The following is a 23,872-nucleotide window of genomic DNA, read 5'->3' as shown; positions in this document are numbered from 1 at the left end:
TATTATTTTACGAAAATATTATTCATAAACAATTTATATTACAGAAAATGGAATTTATATGTTCCTTTGGTTGGGTCTCGCAGTGCCTTCACAATGGCTAATGTCTGTTTTTGGTGTTGAAAATACAGCTTTAGTTGACATTGAAACAAGTAGGCTGCCAATAATAGATAATCCATTATCACAGAAGATTAGGTCACTTATTAGCAATATATGTTCAAGTCGTCATAGATCTATGAGAGTAAGTATGCAATCACTTAACTAAATTAATGGAAACTTTAGATTTAGCGTACTAGGGAAAACAGAAAATTTTAGCATCTTTCACAAGCCTAAAATTTCGGTTTTATACAGCGGCAATGTGCATTACCGGGAGGCACCCACATTTTTTTTTTTTTCTTGTTTTATTTTGACTGCCGCGGACCTTTAGCCATTTACTTTCATAGAAACGCCGCTCAATGTCCGAATGTGTTTCCCATTATATCTGAATCGGTCTTAAATTTAGACACCCACATTAAAATTAAAGGAGAATTTAAATTTTAGTTTCGTTAGTTAATAATTTAGAAAAATGAATGATTTGTTTGTAGTAGGATCCTAAACCCTATTCATTTCCTTTAAACTGTTTAATAGGTTTAAGCATAATTATTTTAATAATGTTTGGGAAACCATGAACCATACAATTTTCATGATACAATTAAGAATTAAAATACTCAAATTCTGAATTATAGGTTAGAACAGCGTTTCCCAACCTTCTTTGGCTCGCGTACCACTTGGTAGTACATCACGCTAAATTGTTCCACTTCATAAAAATGATTGTATTTCGTGAAATTTGTTATTCCGAGTGCGTTATTTTATATTATTATCTTTATTTGTATAGAGAAGAGATACAATGTATCTGTTACAAAGGAGTTCAAGTTCATATTCACTTTATTAACTTTGTAAATTGTAAGATCTTAGTTTTAAAACTTCTTTTAAACAATTAAAAATTGCTTACACATTTTTCTCTTCAAAATTATTAATTATTTTACAAAGTTCTTCATTAGGATTATTATATTCGTGTCCAAATCTTCTAAATTAATTTCTTTTAAACATTCAACTACCTGTAAGTACCAATTAAATTTAATATTGCTTGAATTTAATAGAGCTTACTCATTACAATCAGTCTCTTTAAGCAGATATTTACACAATTATCATTTAAGTTCTGTCACATGAAAATTCTATTAAATTTTCTTTATCTTTTATTGATAATGATGTAGCTTTTCCTAAATTTTCTTTATAGAAGGAGGTTTGAAATCCAATTATCACTGTGTTTTCGGGTTTTGGAAAATACTCCATGAAAGAGAATTTAAATCCTGTTAAATGTGCTATTATATTTTCTCCTATATCTTGAGACAGACTAACCTTATTACCGTACATATTAACAACTTCACTGTATAATGTTATTAATTAAAATAATTTTTATGAATTACAGGAAACAACGTTTCTATGAAATTTTTATTATTTAACTTTTTTAAAAATTTTTATGTCCGCCATTATTGATAATTTTTCGCGTACCATAAGTTGGGAAACGCTGGGTTAGAATAAACTAAAATTCATCCAACAGAATTTGTTGTTAATTTTGAACTCTAAAATATATCATTTCCATTTTCTGAGAAAATGTCTGTGATAGGATGTATCTTTATAAGGTTGCTTCTATTTCCATACCAAACGCTACGCTTTATTGTATTAACGTTTCAAAGTGATTTATGTATTTCATCTCTTTCAGTTGACTATTATACGGCAAAGAGACAAAATGGAAGTCGTAATGAAGCATTTCCTGGTAGAGGACAAAGGTATCGATGGTTCTTCGTCTTATGTTGACTTCCTGTGTCATTTACATAAAGAAATTAGAAACTTATTGAGTTAGCAACGGATAAATTATGTAAATAATTATCAATAACATCTGTTATGCCAATAAAGGGTCATCAATATTTTATTTATAATGTAAACATTCTTTTATAAAACGGGACAGTGATTGTGAAGTATACGTGGTGCAGTATATAGTTCAATTTTTATTTTCTTCTTAGAAAAAAAAAAAAATCGTTTATATTAATATCAACATATAATTCATACACAATGTACATTATTGGATCTTAAATAAATCTTAATTTTTCTATCACACTTGATTTATGATTTACCTTCTAATTGAACGAGGCCAAATAACTTACAATTATTAATGGCATTTTGTAATTAAATAATTTAAGTATAAAATGCAATTTGTTATACAACACTGCTGATAAAATTTTGTACTTGATGAATTTAGTTTTTATGTACATAACAGGCAAATTATAAATCACAAAAAAATAAATTCTAGATTTGATGAAAATATAGTATATAAATATTATTTGCAAATTATTATTATTATTATTTTTTACCATAAGGCTGTCCTGTTTATTCATTTATTTTCATTTACTCCGAAATTTTGTATTGTGCATTAATCGAAGTTAAACATGTATTTATATGTATCAATATATTGTTATTTTATAATATATTTTTATTTCATAATTTTGAGAGGTAATTGTAGATAATGTTAATGGGATTTTCTTGTAAATAAAAACTTTAATTCACTTAGATCTTAAATGTTTTTTACCAGTTCTTTTAATTCATTTAGGAAACGCAAGATCATTTGCCAAAAGTGATGTTATCAAATAATCTCAAGGTCTTGTTGTATGATTACCTAGATAAGATTATGAATAGTTTTTCGTAGTTTAGTCCATGTTTAATGAGCAGGCCATGAATGTAATAAAAGACAAATTTGAAGTGTTTTGACTTACCAAGATATTTACTTTGAGTCGTAAGTATATTGTAACTTAAAAGCACCTTAAGGGCAGGTTCAAACCATAAATTATTTATTATTCTATTGTTCTACTTTGGATTGGTGGTGTGATTCTTCCGTAGGCTTATTCCAGATTACTTCAATTAAACTGAAGATATTTTCGTTATTACCCAGATTACAGTCATCTGCAAATGCCACCATCTATTCGTAATATCGTCCATCATTAGAGGGAGTCAGTCCATCATCATTGATCAGTTTGGTTTAGAGATTTTGATTTCACTTACGTTACTGACTAGCACAACGTAAGTGTAACTGTTAAGCATACAATAAACAAGCACGCTTCCAAGATATTATCCAGCTCTTGCGGACCTAACCACATTGTCCATTAAACATATTAATTTTTTTCCTACACTTTCTTTGGTTAGCAAAGCCTAAATTCCCATTCTATTTTTAAGAGGAAATTATAAGAGATTCACGATATATTTCATTTTCACTTCTGAAGAAAAGAGAAAAAATTTCTCTTAAAATACAATTTATTTTTTATTTTCAATTTTTTGGTGGAGTGAATGGCAATGAAAAATCGTAATTGGAATTATTGAAGATTACATTTGCAGCAAAGTAAACTTGATTTTTTATTTTCTTTAAACAAGTAGAAATTTCGTAATCAGTTGAGTTATCAAGGGATGTCTCGATTACATTATCTTAAGTGTTGTTTCAATATTCTTTTAAGCTTGAATATTTTTATTATGCTTTTAGTTTTGTTGTCTATAAAGACCAAAAGACAAAATCACCCTCAATTTAGCACCAATAAATGAAATTCTAGGGGAGCCATTTTAATGGCCCAAAATAAAAATCAGTTTCATAATGTTATTTACAAGTAAATAGCAAGAGTGAGTGTAATTATTACCGTTAAAGTAAAATTAACTGATTATTCACTAAAATAATCAGAATATCATAAGGAAAACAAACTTTTCGAGGTATGCAACGAAGATCCGAGATTTTTTTAGAAACAATCAATCACTTTTTTTAATAATCTCAAAAAACTTGAAATTCATTTACTCAATAATAAGCTTGCTAAGAAAATTTATAAGCAAACAAGGTTAGATCCCACAGTATACCCAAAATTTTATCATTAATATTATACTATGAGCAAGAGGAAATGAAAAAGAATTAAGATCATGGAGCTTTTTACCTTTAATATAGATTGCTAACAAAGATATAAACTACTTTATTGATACATGCCTGCTTACGGATGGAGTCACTAGACTGCCCTACCCATTCATGGCATAAACCATTCACAAAGTTTTTCCGAAGCCGAAAAGAAAGATGTAATAATGAACAACACCCCAAAGAAAAAAAGGAGGTGTTAAGTTTTAAGGAAGCTGAGTTCATGGATAAAATTTTAGAATGGATTGAAGTTATATAGCTCTGCTTACTGACCTGGAAAGATTACCAGAAAAACCTCTGGATGCAACTCCTATCAAAGTGGAAAAGTGGAAGAGAGAGTCTCATCGTCCTGCAAGTTTTTTTTTTTTTTTGGATACTTATTTGAATAGAATTGGTGCACAGAGTTGCATTATTCAAGTTTAACCACGAGTAAAATTTTAAAGTAAGAATTTTTACTTTATAAACAGCACTAAAAAACTGGTATTTCAACTCCCATTCGGAAATCTGGATTAGATGACTTAATATTCTAAGTTTCATCTTCTTTATTTACAAAACTAAGGACTTTGTAAAAAGTTTTAGTATTTATCTAGTATACTTCAGAAACCATTTTATTTTAAAATTTTCCTCAAAACACCTGACAGTGTTTAAATGTTTCTATGGTTACACCAGTCAAGTTAGTTGATTACTTAGTTTTCAGAATAGATATTTATTTAAATAATTTCTCAAAAAATGGGTCCAAAAAAAAGAAAAAAATCAAAGAAACAACTACTGGAAGAACAAGAGGAAGCTTTAAGACTGGCTAAACAAGAAGCTGAAGAATTGTCACGAATGAGACTAGCCCGCTTAATCGAAATAAAAAATTTACAAGAAGATGCTAAATTAAGAGAAAAACGCAGTATTAATGAACATAGTATAAGACTATATATTCTTGAAAAAAACGTGCGCCTTTTTGAGAGCGTAAAGAAAAAATTTCTTGATGATAGAATTAATATGAGGCAAGAAGATGAATGGAGACAATATTTATGCTGTGATCGACTACCATTACCCAGTGATCCTTCATCCATGAATACTCATCTTTATTACTGGAGCAGTCTTAAGGAAGCTGAGTTCATGGATAACATTTTAGAATGGATTGAAAAGTATATAGCTCTGCTTTCTGACCTGGAAAGATTAATTGAAGAACCTCTGGATGCAACTCCTACCAAAGTAGAAAACTGGAAGGAAGTTAGAGAGTCTTATCGTTCTGAAATCTTTAAAAAATTCGATCAAGGTACGTTTCATATTTTAAGAAAAATAGAAACTAAAATGAACAGAATTGATTACTGGACTGTCGACTATAAACGAATTACAAAAAATGTGAAAATATGTATGTGGGCTTGGTTAACATTTCCTATTAGTGATATAACCAAACGAGATCCACCATCCGTTGATTTTCCAGACATTGGCATAAAAATACATCTTCCTATTCCTTTTGACAGAAAGTATGTAGTAGTCCGCGTAATATATGTCACGTTTGATCCGTTAAGTGACTCTTCTAAGACATGGAATCAACCTTCTCAGCCTTCTGAAGGATCTGTAGTGGAAGTAGTAGATTACTGGCATCAAAAGAAGACTGAATTTGAAAGGGAGATATGGAATGAACAGTTCAGAATGCTGGAATTAGAAAGGAAACAATTAGGTGCAGAAACAGTCAATGAACCATCAATGAAAAGCCTAGTGCATCATAAGGAAACAAACGATCCAATAAAAGCTCCAGTAGATGATACACAAATAGATGAAGAAAAACAGACTAGTTCAGAAATTGAACAAATTGAGGATGATCAAATTGTTCCGCAGAAAAATTCTGAAATTGTTGAAGATGATGAGACGGTTCCCAATGAGGCTGAAGAAGAATATTATTCCGCAAATACATTACTTACAACAGTACAGGGCAGTTCAGAATTGATTAGTTTGGAAAGTATTGAGGATTTCAACTACGACATTAAAGAAGATATTTTAGATTGTATTTTTGCAGTACAAGAATCACCATCACAAAATGTATCACTAAGAAAAATAACACAAGAAGGGAAGATTTCATATATAGTAAATAATTTACAAAAATTAAAAGTTGATCAAAGTTATAAAGACAACATTTTGAAATATTTTAAAATTCTACCTGCTTTTGATTCGGGAATTAAAGAATATTTAATCGGTTCAAAAGAAACAAAAGAAATTGGAAATCGAGAGATCAATTTCTTAAAAAAAATAAAAACTTTGCTGAGAGTTGAGACAACACCACATGAACTCAATCTAAGGAAATTTACCATTTTAGGAGGAATATATTACTTTGATTTGATAAAACATATAATGCAGCAATTTCCTTTGAAAGATGAATCATGCATTCAGGTACAGGTGGGAATGTATGAAATTGAAAAAGATGATTTTGTTTTTATATATGAACCGCCACAAATAGTCGAAACTGATGAAGATGAAGAAGAAAAGCCACCTCCAGATGACAATATTGATAAATTAATACAGGTAGAAATTTCCTTACCAGAGCACATTTTATGGTTTGAAGCACCAACACCTGTTTTATGGCATAAAGATGAAAAAATATGGTCTAAACAGCATGTATACGACATAAAATTCAATGAAGAAAAACAAGTAATTAATTTTAGAGTAGGCCGTGCACTGCCGATAGGTTTATGCGCCGTTAGATACAATAATCTTCCCTTTCAGACTTGGGAGATGCGGCCTGGTGCAGTTGGCTCAAATACGGTTTTATTTTCCCTAACTGCTTCAACAGTTATATTGGAATTCACAATAAAAGGCGATAAGGTAGCTCTTGAAAGCTTACAAAATGCAACTGGCGCTGCGTTGGAACCTATACTAGGAAAATTTTATTCGATATATGAACTTGTAAACATAATGAAACGCACTGGTCTTGATATATTCCCGGGAAATGATGCTTTTCTGTATGTTGAAGGCCATTCACTTAAAGACTATGTTGTAGAAGACCAAGCATATATGGGTATGGCAATGTTTTCACAATATTTCCAGTTCAGTTGGTCAAGATGGAATATGTTAGCTGGTTGGTCAACTGTGGTGTACCAGACTAGGCAAACCTATTTACAAAAACAATTACCCAACTATTCTATGGTAATGTCAAACTTGTTTCTCTCTACAATTGTTGCATGTTCTGAAGTTAGCCCAGCTTTCTCAGAAGAAAGTATCCCAAATATTGGTTTTAATCCTGATTTATATTCATTGCTTAAAAATATTTGCTCTAAAAAAGTAAGGAAATTAATTAGAAATATTGATATAAATTTGGTTAGCACAGTGTATAACTTTATAGAAAAAACAAAATTTTTTAGTTATTCGTAATTGGTTTGGTGTAACTAAATTTTTCAAAAAACTAAAGAAATAACATATGTAGAGAAGTAAATGCATTTATGCTTACGTGAATCAGGAACTACTATTTTACTTTTATAAGATTTTTAATAGATTTCTGTTTTCACTATTCTGTATGTAAGTTAATTCCATGGATTTACTTCATGTTTGAAACAATATCTTTTTGGTGCCGAAAGTATTTTTTGGGTTTATAATAATGTGTGCATATATACTTTTCTTTAGAGCTTTTAGAATTGGATAAGTAACCTTAAAATAGACATAAGAAGTACAATCTATATAAAAGTAAAAGTATATAGACAATTATGTCTATATAATATCCTTCATACCATAATCAGAGATTACTTCATTTATAAAAAACTTCATTAGAAAACCAGAAAGTGTGTTGTTTCTTGGCTCATAGTTGGATATTGGAAATATATATTTTTTAATACAATTGCCCTCTAGGATAGACTGTAATATAATTGACTTTGGGCTTTTGTTCTGGATTGAACACTGCTTTAATTTTGTTCGTTCTAACATGGCCAAATTCTTTAGCCGTTAAAAATTCATCTCTTAACATATTTGGAATCTTGATGTCTTCCTTAGCTTTAACTTTTTTAGATTTTTTCTTCTTCTCGTATAAAACTTCTGCACCCAATGTAAGCATAGCTAACAGCAGTCCTACAAGAGTTGCAATAAATACACCACCTAAAAATCAATATTCTTAAATTTAGTAAAATTATATATGTATATATTACTTCGAAATACCTTTTGGGAAAATGGTTTAGCAATTTCTTCAGGGATCTTACCGTCCCAACGAACATTCCAGCCTAACACATAAATAATAAATTTTCATAATATACTCATAAAGCTTTTATACGTGAAACTAGAAATCTTAGTGAAAAGAATCCACTGTCTTCACAACATACCCACACACTCAGCATTAGACTCTAAATATGAGGCAACCAGGAACCCTCAATGGAACATTTATTTAAATTACGATTGGATTGGGCCACCTGACTTAAATTTTACTTGCATTTGATGAGTAAGATGTAATAAAAATTAACAATAATTTTAACTCCATGATGCTAAACTCATTGAGCAAATAGACAGATCAATAAATATTCAATTTTTTGGGGGTAGTACAAGTGCCATTGCTAAATTATGAGATTAATACAAACCTAAACTTTCTAGCGTAATGCCTTCATCTTCGTCATAACTGTCACATTTATTTTTCATAGTAGCGTTCCAGAATTTGGCAGATAATGCTTCGAAGTACCTGTCACTTTGTAAATCCAGAATTCTAAGTAAAAAAAAAAAAGAAGAAGATTATTACTTTACCGATGAATTTTACGAGAGATTCCATATCATTTTTGTTGTTGTAATTTCCGGATGGACCATTTAGTTAAGCAAGCAAATCATTGTTAGTGACAGTAAGAATAAATTAGCACAGTTAACTAATTTAAAATTAATTATTATTACTCACCTCCTGCTTATTTCTTCATTTAAGTGACTACCTTGTTGGACTGCAATAGCGTATGGTTGTTCAGCAAAAGGTTCTCCTATTTCAGTTAGATTGCAATCTTTGTACACTTGATACTTAATTTCAAGTGCATCATGGATCATTGCAAATTCTGCATCTTCATTTTCGCTCACCTAGATTACAAGTTTGTTTATAATAAAAAGAACTATTTCGTTGACTAGATTAATAACATAGTTTAATTTGACAATTTATTCCCACTATCAAAGATAAAAGAAGTATATTAGAAACAGGCCTAATGATGATAATATATATAATGTAAATATAAAAATTTGTATAAAAATAAATGAATAATAATAAATATTTGTTATTATTTATTATTTTCTTTGCAGAAAGAAATATTTTAGCTCTGTAGAATTACATTGCAAAAATTATTAATTTTTTCGCGCATAAAACAAACTTCTGAAAAAATAAATAAATACCTTTCTGAATCCTTCCTCCGCAGATTCTAAAGTACCTGTTTTCTCCATTGCAATAAGTATATGCGCATATTGTTCTTTAATTGGATAATCCCAGACTCTGTATTGTGATTGGTCTGCACTGCTATTGAGTGTTATTTCCTTCCATACTCTAAAATCCAAATTAAGTTTAGAAAGAATAAGAATTAATGTTCAAAGAAATAAATGAAACGTAATGGGCGTAGCTTCAGAAACGTAGGCATTAATCATTGAATTTCGAGAAGGTACATTAAAAATGCATCAAGATTATGTGTTATTATGTGTAATTAATTATGTATTGGGTCACAAAATAAAATTTTTTGTTGATTGTCTATAATTTTTTAATTTCAATTTATTGATTGTTTTTTTTTTTTCTTTATCGATCTGTTTAAGAGACTAATGTACATCATTTTCGATCCTGATAGTTCAACGCTTCCATCTCTAATTGCAGTACATATCTCTGTATTAAATGCACTTATCTTTTGGTTCAGTTTCAAAGATAAATGAGGTCAATAAATTGAAGTATTTGTTTAGGAATAGCACAAATAATTGACAACAAAATTTAAATAGTTGGTTTTAACTTAATTACAGATAGAACAGACACATCTGATATCCGTTTACCTGTATCCTTTACTTCTTCTTCTCCAAGGAAGACAATATAAGAGAGATTCATTTTAAAAACTGGTGGGTTTATTGAAACGAAGTATAAAACCGTACCTAAGAAGAAGCTATCATTAATACATATAATATAAATGTATATGTACCCTACCAACATGTGTGAATTGTGGTGGTGATCACTCTGCAAGGTGTTCGGGGTGCCCTCTTCTTAATTAAATCGAAACAAAAGTGAAAATACTTCAAAAGTAAACCATTAAAAAAAAAAAAAACTTCTGACTCAGATAAGTTGATACACTTCGTTAATAGCAACCCTATCCCAACTATTTTAAAATAAGCAGAGCTAAACAATAAATGGTTCTTCTTCTGTCATATAAGGTGAGATCCCATCATTCTAACGTAACGCCCCTTAAGAGGCATCATTAGCCGAAAGACAACAAACAACTATTACCACTTTCTGTGTGAATGATCAAAAGGTGGATTAAAAACAACCTAGGCAACCAACTTCCTCGCAGGCGATTGGAAAACATTAAAGAGAACATTAAAACGCTCCCCCTAATCCCTCCTCCTTCTTATCTTGCAAGAGTTGGGGGAGAGGAATTTCAGTAGAATATTAAACGTCCTCCAAGCGAAAGGTTTGGTCTTCAAAGCAACACTGGTACTTGTTGGGCTATGACATTGATGCCTCATTACCTAAAAGAGACTAAACCCTTCTGACTGCTCTCCCTGACCCAGAATCGGAATAAAGGTGCCACTGACTGAAAAAAATCTCCAGTTCAGTATCCACACATCTCGACCAATGTAAACATCTTGGAAGTAGAAATATTTTATCTGCTTTGGTTGCTTCAAAATACAAACTTGAATGAACTTGTCATTCAATGGAACACGCTGGCTGCATGAATAATGAAGGGTTACGCCAGTTGGTACAATTGATTTTTGCTTGTAGTTAACAAAGATTTGCCAAGGGTAACTCCTACAGATTTCTCAAAGATACCTATTGCCCTAAGAGTAAGAGAGGCGGAGTGACCAAATGCGGAATATCTCTAGCAAGCGGCTGCCCCTCCAAAGTCTTCTCCAAGCATATCCATTGAAGGTTAGTATCTACCAGCTGGTGAGGTGACTTGCAGAATCTGTTCTCATTGTTCCACGATACGAAAAAATGGGAGACTTTAACGAAAATTAGCAATTACTTTACGTTTCTGGCATTTAGAACTATACTCAAAAAGTGATGTACTGAGTTCGCAACGAACATTTTATGTAACATATAAATTGTATAAATGATCTGAAAAAATGTACCTACTAAACAAACATACCTGTACAGAGTTTCCTCAGCGAATTTCATATTTCTAAAATAAGCATGAGCTTCTGAATTTCTTACCACCGTATAATTTATACGTGATTGCCTTGCAAGTTGTTTTAGAGATTGTACAGGATTCTGAAATTTTAAAAATGTTTAAAGCAATTCATCAAAGTTTTTATTAATTGTTTTTTTAGTATTTTAGAGTAAAAAAAAATATTATTTTTTTTCTAAAACCCAATCATTTTACATTATTTCTCTCTCATTATTTAAGAAGAAGGGTGTAAGGTTTCACCTATATTCTGTCAAGCTACCATCCAATTATACCTATAGTTCGATAGGCAATAAATTAAGGATGGTATGCAGAAATGCACGGATTATCAATTTGTAGATAGCTTCGGAAGCGGGGAACTAAGAAGTTTAAGTTTATAGGCGTGGCAGCTGCAGGGGTGAAGTGGTACATCAGAGGGAAGCATCCTATTTTGTTATATTCTCTATATAAATATATATGATTTTTTTTTTTTTTAACATGATTGCCAGTGAAAATTAAATTTTAGCAGTTCACAAGGATGCATCATTTCTTCTTAAGAGCGTAAAAAAATGTACCTCATTTATATATTCTAAAAAAGTATGGCTTAGAGAATACAAATAGGTGAGTCTTTGAATATTTCAAAATAGTGAAACTATATTAAATTATTTACAGGAAAAATCTAAAATTGCATGAGACTTGAGAACAAGATAGTGCCAAATCATGCTTACCTGCATGCGTTCTACTGTGAGAAATGCGGCCAGATTTGCCGTAAATGTTGCTAACATCAAAACTACAAACAGCCAATAAGCTGCTACCAAAGTCCTGGAAGAGAGAGCTTTGGGTGCTTCTCCTCCTCCTTGAGGAGTGAAAGAGGTAACTGCAAACCAGAAACTTTCTCTTAAAGTGAAATCCCTGAAAATAAAACATGAATTTGTTTATTTTACATCAAATAAAAAATAGATTAAATGCTTATCAGTCAAAAATTTTACAGTATCCTTAATTTTTCCAGTTACACAATTAAACTTTCAAAATATGGATATTGGAGTTTCACGTTTAATTACTTATCAATCTTTAATAACAGCGTAAAATACCTGCAAGGATAAGAATATTTGTCTTTGTTATTTTTAGCACTATAAGGAGAATATTTTTCCAGTAGCCATATCATAATTGCAGTTAAACAAAGAGCTCCTAATATACTGATCCATACTTCAACTCTTAGCACAGTCATAAATTTAAAAAGTGAGGTCTTACGGAAAGGTTTTCTAATGACTAGAAAAAGAAAAAACCTAATTGATAAAAAACTACAAAGAAAACATAATACATAAAGTAGAAAGGATACATGAATGTTAAATACCTATTGAAAATCCCGTTTGTTCATAATATGGTGCAACAAAGTCAATAACTTCTTCTCTTTCAGAAGTCATAGTTAGTGCTCCAACTATCATATCAATTTTCTAACCCAAAAATATTGGATCATACACAAAGAATAAAAAAGAAAAATTTATATTTTTACTACAAGAGTGTAGCCAAATTATTATTACCCCAGTGGCTAATTGTCCCACAAGACCACTCCAGGTTCCATTTTCTAACTTTTTCCCATAATCATAAGATGTTGATAGCTCGTACTCGAAATTCATTTCTTGTGATAATCTTTCAATAAGGTCAATACAGTATCCTTCCCATTTTTCACTGCCATCTTCATTATACATTAGTTTTTTTGTATTTCCATCTATCACTGGATAGGCAAAAGGAATGCTCTACAAATAAACAATAAAATATTCATTGTTTTTTGATTACAGATCCGAAATTTATTAACACAGATCAGGAATTCAAATTAAAAAAACCACAAGGGTTAAAATAAATGTAATAACAAAGAATTATCTGAAATTAATAGTGAATTGTAAATGAGAGGATAAATAGATATCAAAGCTTCGATATATTTAATTATTTTTAACAAAAACGTGTAACCTGAGGTGTCTGTTGAATATATTTAAAAAAAAAGATATTAAATATAGCGAAACATTGGTATCTATGCATTTTTTCATTTGTTACAGTCCCTCATTAATATTTTAGATTATTATTGATGGCTGAAACACATAACATCATAAGAAAAAGAATAACTATCCGAAATGGAAAGGATTAGTTTTGAGGTATACGCTAGACTCTAAATAGAGGCCCCGAGTTCGAATCCAAGGACTGGCCTTTGCTTTGTTTTCTTCCCGGGGTTATCTAAAACTCACTATTCGTTGATAGATAGTCTGTCTTGAAAGAACATTATCTCTCATTACGTTAAAGTGAATTGAAGAAGTTTCGGAGGCCAAAGATCCTGAAGGCGCCTTAAATTAAAAGAAAAATGATAGTCTCAAATCGATATAACAGTTTATAATAAGCTTTAATTGAACAAATACCATGGAGAAATTGCTTTGGTCCAATTTTGTGAATATTTTACTTTTTTTTGGCTATTTTAGTTCTGTTAAATGAACAGTTTTTATTTTCACTGCTTTTGACCAAGCAATCTCCTTATAATGGTGTATCACCCATAGAATGTTTAAATTATTTTCCATCCTAAAGCAAGTCCATACCAATTACTTTCTTTAAGAATATAAACACGTTCAACAAAATTCAATATTAGATGTGAGTCGTAATTCACATTGTTGATTTTGATTCTTTGTCAAACGACCATTAAATTAAAATGAAATACAAAAACTTAAATATGGTTTTAGTAAGAGTCAATTGGTCATAATTACATAACCAGTTGCAATACGAAAAAATCTTTTGATGGGCTCAATTTTGCGATGTTTTATTAATCCAGTTTTTGAGTCCCATTTTCCCAATAATTTTGGATGTTGTTGTTGTTTGGTTATTAATTTCCAATCCATTATAATCCTTTGACGAACTAAATTTTCAGCAAGATCCATTTGTAGTAAATGATATCCTCCAGACAGCTGAAATAATAAATTTCATTAGAATAACCAGAATTTCTAGCCAAATTTATTAAAAAATATTATCAATATTTCTTACCTCATTTAACTGGTCATAAAATAATGTATTATCTGATTTAATGTCATTTGTATTTTCACAGTCTACAGTAATTGACAATTCGGATAGTTTAGCATTAGCAATTGCCTCTCTTAGGGCAATTTTAAGTTGTGCTAGGTATTCCTTGTTTAACTAAAACGATAAAAAAAACATTATCTGATCTATCTTAAAATAGAATTAATAATAGTTTGCAATTATTATAATTTAATACCAATAATTAATGTAATTTTAGGTAGACTTACATTGAAATCGTTACTACAAGTACAATTGCTTTCCTCTTCACAGCACAGATTATTGTTCAAATTATATATATTAGTTCGGTGTTCAAATAAAGAGTTATCTAAATTTTCATAATGCATGTCCGTTAAAACTAGAGCCCACCTATCGTGCAGTTTTATTAATTTGTTTTCAAAAGCCTTAAAAAAGGAGAAAAAATCTTTAAAAAAAAGTTAAGAAATGTTTTAATTAACTGCAGTTTTGTCATATTTCATACTTATGCAATTTCAAGTTTTCATTTGAAATCGCATAAATTTAAATTAATTTTAGCAAAGTTCATCGGTGAACCCTAGCGAAAAAAGACTAATATTTTAGTTAAGGTTTTAGTTCAAAAGAAATAATCTTTAGTTCCCCAAGAATATGGTTTAATAAGTATTCGTATTTTTTATTTTTCCATTACGTTATTTCAGATTAGTGTCCTAAATAATTAATTACTGCATTATGACAAATGGGGCATTTATATCCAAAATTAAGTTTAGATCTAATTTATTCAAAAATCTAAGATCTAATCTAATCAAATATCTACTTTATGGTTCAAATTACATGTGTGATACCGTAAGTTACTCTAATACAAATTTGTGTAGTATGATATAAATGAACTACAGTAGTTGCTATGTTAATATACAACGTTATGTGAATTTTACTGCAGCTCTTGTTCGAAGTAAAAATATATAAGACTGTTAGGTATGGATTTTTCTGACAGTTTGTCATACTTTTCAGATAAGATTTCAGCAGGAAATGAAATAGAACATGGAAATAAAATGTAGAGAAAACAACATTTTCCACAGAATCACAACTTCTGTAGTGTATTTACACAAAATTCCCAATCTATATGATTAGTGATTTTGTTTTTGTACTCAGGATTAATGTAATTGTTCGCTTACTGTTTAGACCGCCCTGATATAAAATAAAATTCGAGATGGAGACCTTGAACAATCCCATAGGGAAAGTGGACTAGTTACTTCTATGGGAAATTTAGGCGTTTCTAAGGGTATCCCGGCCTAACATCACATAAACATCTCCTAGGGACTGAGTGGTGAACAATTTAGGAATGCTAATCCACAGGAAAACTCTACTCATCATCACTCCGTTTCATTTACTATCAAACATACATTATACACTTTATAGACGCCTATTTTTAATAAAAAAACATTGCCTCTACAGATCTTTTAGGTCGCACTGGATTTAGTCTTATCAAGGCACTCTATTTTTTTATCTACAAATTTCTAGAACACTATAACATAAAATCCAACAAATTTATTTTAATTTATAAAAAGTTCACGAATAACATTTTTGATTAAACAAATTTATATAAAAAAAGAGTAAGAAATTGTTATTATATCAGAATTAAAGGTTAGATCTTGAACACGGAAGTACATTCAAGGATATCTAGCCAATATAACACAAATAGTTGTACCCATTTTTTAAATTTAGATTTATCATAAAATTTCTGGAACGTGCAATAAAAATTATACGATATATTTTTGGCATGAAAAGTTTTAAATAACTTAATGAACTTAAACAAATTAATGCACAAAAAATTATGGAAATAATAACTAAAACATCGGATTGTTTGCAGTATCAAATGATAAATATTCACAAAAAAATGGTCTAAACAAAGTTTTAACTTTTGGATTATATTTTGCACTATATTATATAAAATATATTATTATTTTACCAAAATTTACGGTGGCCTTTGGAAGACATAACCCTGAAATCCTATCAGGCAGGTTTTCTCCTTTGATAAATTGTTTTCCCCATTTCAATGACCTACGTAATTGATTTCACTCAACTCACGAAGACATCTGATTTACGACTACTGAATAATGGATGAAATGGTTTTTGGTCTCACTAATAGTGGAATATTCAGAATTAAGTTTTAATGAGCATTATAATCTTCTTAGTTTGAGAATCTTAAAATGCAATGTTGGAAAAATGCAGTTTCGGAGCACTAGAACTTTTCAACTGGTAAGTAATCAGTTTAGCATAGAACAGTATTACCATTAAAAAAGGAAGTTAAAAAAGTTAGATAAAATTAGAAGTGGTTCTTAGTAAATCTAAATGCGAGAAGAATTGATAAACACGTTTTTTGAGCGTGAAATCAAACCACAAAACTTCTAAATCCCGATCTAATTTTCTGTACGAGATGATGGCAAGATGGTGTGAGTAAACAGCTTACTGAATTATGCATTAATTATAAAAGTTACCCGTTATAAGCATCTCCTACAAAAGTGAATTATTATTATAAGCATTGGCAAATGCAAACTTCTAATAATTTTAAGAGAAAATATAGGTTAAAAAGATAAAGAATAACAAATCTTATCCTATGCCCTTCAACCGAAAGGTCACGAATACACGGTACGGGACGAATATGTAATTATGGTATTTGTTCCATACATACCAAGAACCCAACGCTATACTACGCCCCGAAATTCCCAAATAGCTTTCCAATAACAATTTTTTTTTAAATAGGTTTTCGCTCCAAACAGTAAAATAGTTCCAGTAAAGTTGCATACTTTAATAATGTCGAGTAATTGTTAACAAGCTTTCTTTATTTATCTTTTGTAAACTTTACTAAAGACTTAGTTATATGAAATAATTAAAGTACCTTTTTATAAATACTAGCAGCTGCTTCTGTTTCACCAAAAATGGCATTAAATGATGGAGTTGGTCGCATATTTATTAATTTAGTTGAAGTTTCATTATCCAGATTATTAAATAATGCCACTCGTAGTGATGACTCGAGTATAAGATATTGTAAACTTTGTTCATAACCTTAAAACAAAAATACTATAAGCAAATAATATCCACGGTGGAAATGGATGAAGGAATTAATCGAGTGAGAACAGTACCCTGAGCATCTTGGAATATTAGTGCTGCATCCACGACGTCTCTAGTATCTGTTATAGTTCTATCTAATGTTCTTAAAAAAGGTACAATTTCAGGCTCTGCTCTTATATATGGTAATCCAGTTCCATTAATAATTTGGAAAACTTCATCTAATCCAGTCCAAGTAAGGTCTAATAGAATTGATATTCCATCTTTCAGAGCTGTACAAACTACGAACAACAGGCACACACAAATAATTGGGAATTATTTCGAAAAACACAACTTGAAAACTATCGAATTCTATTCTGTGCACTATAATTTTCGCACAATATGTTATTATAATATAATATATATTGATAAACTTTTATAAGTGCTCTTAAACTAGAAAGATCTACTGAATCATTAAATAGTCAACAAGTGGTCACCAAATAAGCTGCAGAATAAGAATTTATGGTCTGTGAACTAGAAGAAATGGGAACTAACTAACTAACCTGGGGTACGCGAAAGATTGTTTAGGGGTACGCAAAAAAAAAAAGTTATTATGGCGGAAGATATAAAAATTCGAAAAAATGCTCCTTTATTAACGCTTTGCTGTTTCAATTTACGACCCCTGCAATAGTTATTGGTTTGAAATGTTTACCTATTCATAAATGATTTTTTAATAGGAACATATTCTTTACAAGACACATTATATTCAGATTGTTTAAAAGTTACAATATGTAAAATCAAGAATACGATTATTATATATATATATTAGGGGTACACACTAAGGAAACAATCATGTAAAGGGGTACTCTAATGAAAAAGATTGGGAACCGCTGAACTCAGAGGATAAAGATATTGAGTGCACAGGCCCACATCAAACTCATTATCATGGACGTACCAGCGGAAAAGAAGGTTGAAAAGATCCCAATATAAAAACATAAATAGAAAATTCCAACAATAAAAACTATACAAAAATGTAATTATAAAAGAAAACTATACAATAGGATGAAAAAATAATTGCCATTTCAGTCGTGATACATTTATTCTGCCGAGCTTTCAACCTAGGGACTAAGTCATCTTCAGGGCTAGTTTACAAAGTAATATTTTTACATTACAGGGTTGGTGTGTCATCTGTCTTGTCTGTTCATGGACTGAACAACGAAATGAACAACGAAAACTATATAGTTTGTTTCGGAAATTCCAGCTGTAAGACGATATTAAATAGCTTACCCTTCTACATCTATACAGAAACATAAATCAATCTACTGTTTCCATTCTAAATATGATTTTCTAAACTATAAAAATTAGACTAAAGTTTGGATTAGATTTCTTGGAGGTTGAATGAAACAAAACAAAAAGTAAAAACCGTGAAAACATAAAACCGGTTAAGTTAAAATGAATAATAAGAAAGAATAGTAATACTAAATAACTAATGAACAAATTAACTCCAAATAATGTTTTGGAGTTTACCTTTATTGGTTGAATCTGATTCATCATTTCGGTCAATTGTTATGATTACTTCTTCCATACTCTCATCTCCTAAACCTGTCCACGTCACATCTTCTTGTTCTTTCACAGTTACTAACCACAAAGGAATTTCCACAAATTACATTAAACATAAAACTGATCGTTGAATTAAAAAACAAAATGAAAGGAATAAGTTCCCCTTGTGTCTATAGTGATCGAAAAAGCCTAAAAGTGCTAAACTAAGGTACTAAGATAGTAATTTGGAACAGATGTTTCGTCCAAGTGGAGAACGTTAAAGACAGTTATTCCGTTCTAGAACAGAGTGCCCAGCTAAGTATACTGAATAAATAAAGAGCGACATGTAGATTTGTAATAATGTTACGAGGTGTTATTTAATGGAAGGAGAATGAGTTGACAACGCTGCTGAAAATAAAAAGAATAAATCTAAACAAATAAAATCTGGGCTGAAACGAATCTTTAGCTTATCCTTTTCAAGGTAAAATTTAATTTTCTCGAAATTCAGAATTTGACTTTGATAGTTGAGTTCAAACTACACCATATTCATAATAATGAAATGGTCTGTTGAAGGAAGTTCAACAGTTAGTTGCAAATGCTGAATATTGTCCAACGATTCAAGAATGCATTTATGCATATATATTATATGAGAATACTTGCAGCGGAACTGCTTTCTCTGTCATTGTGGACACACTACAATGTCCGGAACAGTTTGGTCAGCTTCAATGAAGCGAGAAACCCACTCGATAAGATTTTTTTTTTTTTTTAGGTAGCTGCTCTTCCGATTTCTGTCTTCCTTAACAAATGGCCAAATCATTCTGAAGAAATGTAATTTAAAAGCAGTTGGCCATCTTAACATTAATTTACTATTTAAGTCATGTTAATACTAACATAGTACTTTAAAGACATCATAATACATAAAACATCAAAGACTTTGCAGAAATCTATTAATGTTACATTAGACAACCAGTGGTCATAGCTTGTTAGTGGGATGTATTCTTCTTACCAATTTCTATTTAATAGATAATTTCTACTTTTCCAAGATAAACTATTTCTTCAACAAAAAGAACCTTTAAGAAAATGTATTTGATTTAATAGGGTCTAAGGCATCACGTTAGCCGAGCGGTTAGAATAAAGCTAAGATTTATTGTGGTAATGGGTTCGATTCCTGGTCTAGGCCTTGAATTTAATTAATAGTTAATACGAGAATTTAATAGTAAATAATGTTCGCTAGTTGCCTACATTACAACACCTAAATTAAAAGTTGAACCACCTGAAAAATAGGCATTTTCTTTTTCTTTGTTAATAGAGTTTAGTATTTGATTAAACTTAATGAGTAAAATTTGAGCATTAAGATTTGGGTAAAATGTATTTGCACTCATCAGTTCTCTTTCTATAAATAATTTTTTATTTTCGGGTCAGGAACCATTTCAACTACGAGTACTTAGAATTGATATGTTGGTACGCTACCTTGGGTTTTCTTTTTTTTTATCAAGTGCCCAGCGAGGAATCCTAATAGAAGAATTAAAAGATATCAATGGCTTAATGAGCCTAAGGACCTGCGAAGCTAATATGTATTGTGGTACTGGGTTCGATTCCCGGTCTTAGGCCTTGGATTTTATTTAATGGGTAATTAAAGAAATTTACAGTAAAGTATGTTTGCTAGTCGCCTCCGTCCACGACACCTAATTGTTAGTTGGACGTTAAGCCCCACCTGAAAAAATAGGCGATTACCTTACTTTTTAACGAGCCTAACTTCTTAATTGGACGACGCTCTAAATGTCCATGGATTACAAAACAATTGATGTACATATATTATTATCCTCAAACCTACATGGATTAAATAACTAGAGCTGTGTGGTCCAGTAAATCCTATCAATATAAGGATCATATAGGATTCTAATAAAACTCCTCCGACAGATATTTGACGCTCCTTTCTACGTGACAAACCTCACTCTTCACAACGACCTCAACATCCTATTCTTGCAACAAATATCATAAGTTCTAAATTGCTCTCTACTTGCTCTAACTCTTTTGTACAGTCTTGATTATCTATCAGTCCTGATAATCCATCACCCAATTAAATCGCCTGTAGCCCCGAGACATCCTTAGAGATTGAAGAGCAACACCATCGATTAACCTGTATAGAGAGAGCTATCGTTGGCTAGTTTCTCTCTCTCCTCCTATTCTATTGGCACGATTTGCTATAATTTGGGTAATAACTTACATACTTACATATTTTCCCAGCTAAGGATTTTTCTGAAAAAATCACAGCTATCGAAAGCACTATATTTATTTGCATATTTTCCAGGGGATTGTTAGAATTCTGAAATAAAAGGAAAAGATTATATATAAAGTTAGAATCGTGTCTAAATATTCACAAAATTTAAGTAATTTATTTTTTTAAAATCTATACAATACTTTTTTTCATTTAATGAAGAATTATTAGGTTTTATATATACGTAATATCTTTCTGTTATTCTGCTATAGCTTCACTTCAATGTTGAATAAAAGGAATCAGTTGAAGATCTTTTTCATTTTAGACTAGTCTAAATTATGCTAACAATTTGATAAATAGTGAGAACCACAGACTTAGAGAATGGTATGGAATTCTAAGATTTCTATGTCTGGTATTAGATAAATGGAAAAAATAATTTTATTGTAGATTGTTCACCCACAAATCTAGTCAAGCGTGCAGAAAACGACCAAGAACTTAAACGCAATGCCACTTCAGCTTAGATCAGTTTCACCGATGTTTCCAATTAAAAGCAACTGGTTAAAAGGCTACCAAAGCTTTCTCTGAAATTCAGCAGAAACCCAACAGAATGGAACTTACATAAACACGTTAGTGTTTAGAACTCAGCCTAAGGCTTTCAAAATAAAAGCTTAAAAAATGATTTAATGAATATATAAGGTTGAACACTACATTGATGACCCAAAGTAAATATTCATTAAAAGAAGTTGGATTTGCACAATTGAACAACAATGCGATCTTGCCAGACTCCTATTTAATCTTGTATAAAAATCTGTAGCGGACAAAAAAGTTATATTACAATCATTTATTTTCATGCCTATTTCAAATGTTTTCACCTAACTCATATCTTTTCAAAAACTCTTTCTCGGTACAAAGAAAACAATTCATGAAAGGAGTTAAAAATTTGTACAAAATGTTTGTATTAGATTGCTAAAATAATTAATTAAGGCTTAATATTGATTGATGTTCACTGGGTAATTTTCACAAAGATGTTCAATTTTTACCTCTCGTCTTTAAAATGGCTGTTACAATTGAATAGGGCAATTAGATACCGATGGCAATCCTTACATATAATTCACTCCGTTTGGGACAATACTGAATTACTTTTACGTTAATCAGGCATATGTCGTTAGTAACGTTGATCTCTCAAAAATGTACTAATCTAAAAAGGTCTCCTGAAATCAGAATTTCACAAACCACTATTTATATAGACAAACTACCTTCTGCAGTCTTCCACCTACGTCGTTAAATATTCTTACCAGCCAGATGCCTTAATTATCATTAATTATCAACAAATATTTTATTAGGGCCAATTGATCATTTTAAAGTGTTAATTTGGAAATAGCAATTTTGAATTGATCACTTTAATTTCAGTGCGTTAAAACGATTTTGGTAATTAATAAAGATTTGTTTATGTTAGCGTCAACTAGTAGAAAGACAAAGTCAATGTCTAAGTTCTAGTTTTTTTTCTTACCAAAATATTAATTTCTTTTGAAGAAGCAATTGTGGATTAAAACTGTCCGGTAGGGCAGTTGTGTAAGGGTTGATCGTCAGAAACTGCACGAAAAATCGTAACGTTGAAAATTACAGAAATGTCAGAGTGAATATCTAGTATTTTGAGTTCTCATTCTATATCAACTTTTTAATAAAATGGTAGCACAATAGATTTTGCACAATGTTCATTGGTTTGAAAAGTTTGCAATGGTTTCGTCAGTGTGCAACGAGGGTGATAAATCGTAATGTGTTTCTTAATGTGTCCTCAGGTTGCACATAGTTTAGGTAAAAAAAAAAAACAACCAAGAAGACACACAGAACCAATACTAATAAATTATTCAGCACATGATAGGAAGTTGGATTTGCAAAATTAGACAACGTTAAGACTCTAGCCATCTAAAGATGCAAGATTAAGATGGGCGAAAGAGTAACATCATAATTATTTTAGTACTGACTTCATAAGTTCATACTTAAATTATAGCACATTTTCTTCGACAAAGTGCTTTCTCATTACGAAATAAATATGTAAAACAAATTTCAAAACTCTATAAAATATTTGTACTAATTCACTTAAATCATTAACTAATCCTAAGCAAAAACTTACAGTTTAAAAAGTTATATCTAAGGATTGATTAAACGACAAAAACAAATCAGCAAGTACCCAACATTTCATTCATGCTTCAACTCGTTAATTAGAAACGTTCGAAAAAGCTTGTGTTTTATTTAAATTTGTTTCTCATTTTTTCCCCATTTTTATCAACAGATTTTTCTTAATATTGGCTTTTCAGAATACTTTAACATTCGCCTGTGAACAATGTTTTCATGAATCCTTACAGAAAATATTGAAAACAAAATAGAATCCATTGTACTTTTGGAACAATTTTGATCACTTTTAAATTTAATTTTACTGCATTAAATATTCTTTAATATATTTTAGATTTTATTTGATGTCACAGACCATTATCTTGGCCATTTTTATTGATAAAATATTTTTATTCAGTGAACAGTAGCACCCCAATTGACTTAGATTGATTATAATAGAAAGTATTAAACTATTCATGCCCGGTTTTTTAATTAAACGCTATTAAAACATTGAAAAGCAACTAATGATAGTATCTTACTCAATATCAATATTAACAATACATTCCTAAATCATAAAATAATAACTAACCAATGAATAACTAGCATAAATATATTTAATAGACGAACTTGTTAACTATTTACTCACCTTAGCTCGGCTAAAGTCGG

At 30.4% G+C, this 23,872-nt stretch overlaps 4 protein-coding genes across 10 annotated transcripts in view; 3 read left to right on the top strand and 1 right to left on the bottom strand.

Moving 5' to 3' along the window:
- Positions 1 to 2,152, top strand: part of Sec24CD (COPII coat complex component secretory 24CD) — a 13,641-nt gene extending 11,489 nt beyond the window's left edge. For all 4 annotated transcript variants that reach the window (XM_074144095.1, XM_074144096.1, XM_074144098.1 and 1 more), the window contains 2 exons: positions 45 to 238; positions 1,760 to 2,152. In XM_074144095.1, the coding sequence (XP_074000196.1) occupies positions 45 to 238; positions 1,760 to 1,900 (335 nt within the window). In that variant the 3' untranslated portion in view covers positions 1,901 to 2,152. The remainder of the gene's footprint in view (positions 1 to 44; positions 239 to 1,759) is intronic.
- Positions 43 to 23,872, bottom strand: Ir8a (Ionotropic receptor 8a). Its single transcript, XM_074144103.1, has 17 exons — positions 23,853 to 23,872; positions 21,112 to 21,202; positions 18,865 to 18,975; positions 17,433 to 17,639; positions 17,189 to 17,355; positions 14,547 to 14,720; positions 14,287 to 14,436; positions 14,013 to 14,210; positions 12,807 to 13,022; positions 12,620 to 12,719; positions 12,357 to 12,534; positions 11,994 to 12,177; positions 11,251 to 11,372; positions 9,308 to 9,455; positions 8,832 to 9,001; positions 8,527 to 8,648; positions 43 to 8,053 (listed from the first exon to the last, which is right to left on the bottom strand). The coding sequence occupies exons 2-17, from the start codon at positions 21,176 to 21,178 to the stop codon at positions 7,791 to 7,793; spliced, it is 2,577 nt and encodes an 858-aa protein (XP_074000204.1). The 5' UTR covers positions 21,179 to 21,202; positions 23,853 to 23,872; the 3' UTR covers positions 43 to 7,790.
- Positions 2,655 to 23,872, top strand: part of LOC141462332 (uncharacterized) — a 29,787-nt gene continuing 8,569 nt past the window's right edge. Inside the window, exons 1-4 of one of the 4 annotated variants that reach the window (XR_012463189.1) lie at positions 2,751 to 2,827; positions 9,716 to 9,830; positions 9,914 to 10,006; positions 11,938 to 12,073. Coding sequence is in view for 1 of the 4 variants with exons in the window: in XM_074144100.1 (XP_074000201.1) it covers positions 16,411 to 16,548 (138 nt within the window). In the remaining 3 variants the exon portion in view is untranslated. Of the gene's footprint in view, positions 2,828 to 9,715; positions 9,831 to 9,913; positions 10,007 to 11,937; positions 12,079 to 16,326; positions 16,549 to 23,872 lie in introns of those variants that run through there. The other 3 variants (XR_012463190.1, XM_074144101.1, XM_074144100.1) reach the window with 3 other exon arrangements.
- LOC141462333 (uncharacterized) lies at positions 4,706 to 7,420 on the top strand. The gene has a single exon (XM_074144102.1). It carries the CDS (start codon positions 4,706 to 4,708, stop codon positions 7,337 to 7,339), a length of 2,634 nt encoding a protein of 877 aa, XP_074000203.1. The 3' UTR covers positions 7,340 to 7,420.

The sequence above is a fragment of the Rhodnius prolixus genome, unplaced genomic scaffold (assembly GCF_049639745.1).
Source record: "Rhodnius prolixus isolate KJV_2025 unplaced genomic scaffold, Rpr scaffold_36, whole genome shotgun sequence".
Lineage (NCBI taxonomy): Eukaryota > Metazoa > Arthropoda > Insecta > Hemiptera > Reduviidae > Rhodnius > Rhodnius prolixus.
This window is presented reverse-complemented; position numbering and strand designations above follow the sequence as displayed.

Excerpts from the sequence above, each read along its gene's own strand:
- LOC141462333 (XM_074144102.1), top strand. The coding sequence starts at position 4,706 with ATGGGTCCAAAAAAAAGAAAAAAATCAAAGAAACAACTACTGGAAGAA.
- Ir8a (XM_074144103.1), bottom strand. The coding sequence starts at position 21,178 with ATGCAAATAAATATAGTGCTTTCGATAGCTGTGATTTTTTCAGAAAAA. Across the intron at positions 14,437-14,546 it reads CTTGTAGTAACGATTTCAAT|TTAAACAAGGAATACCTAGC; the intron begins GTAAGTCTACCT and ends TTATCGTTTTAG. Across the intron at positions 14,211-14,286 it reads TTTATGACCAGTTAAATGAG|CTGTCTGGAGGATATCATTT; the intron begins GTAAGAAATATT and ends TTATTATTTCAG.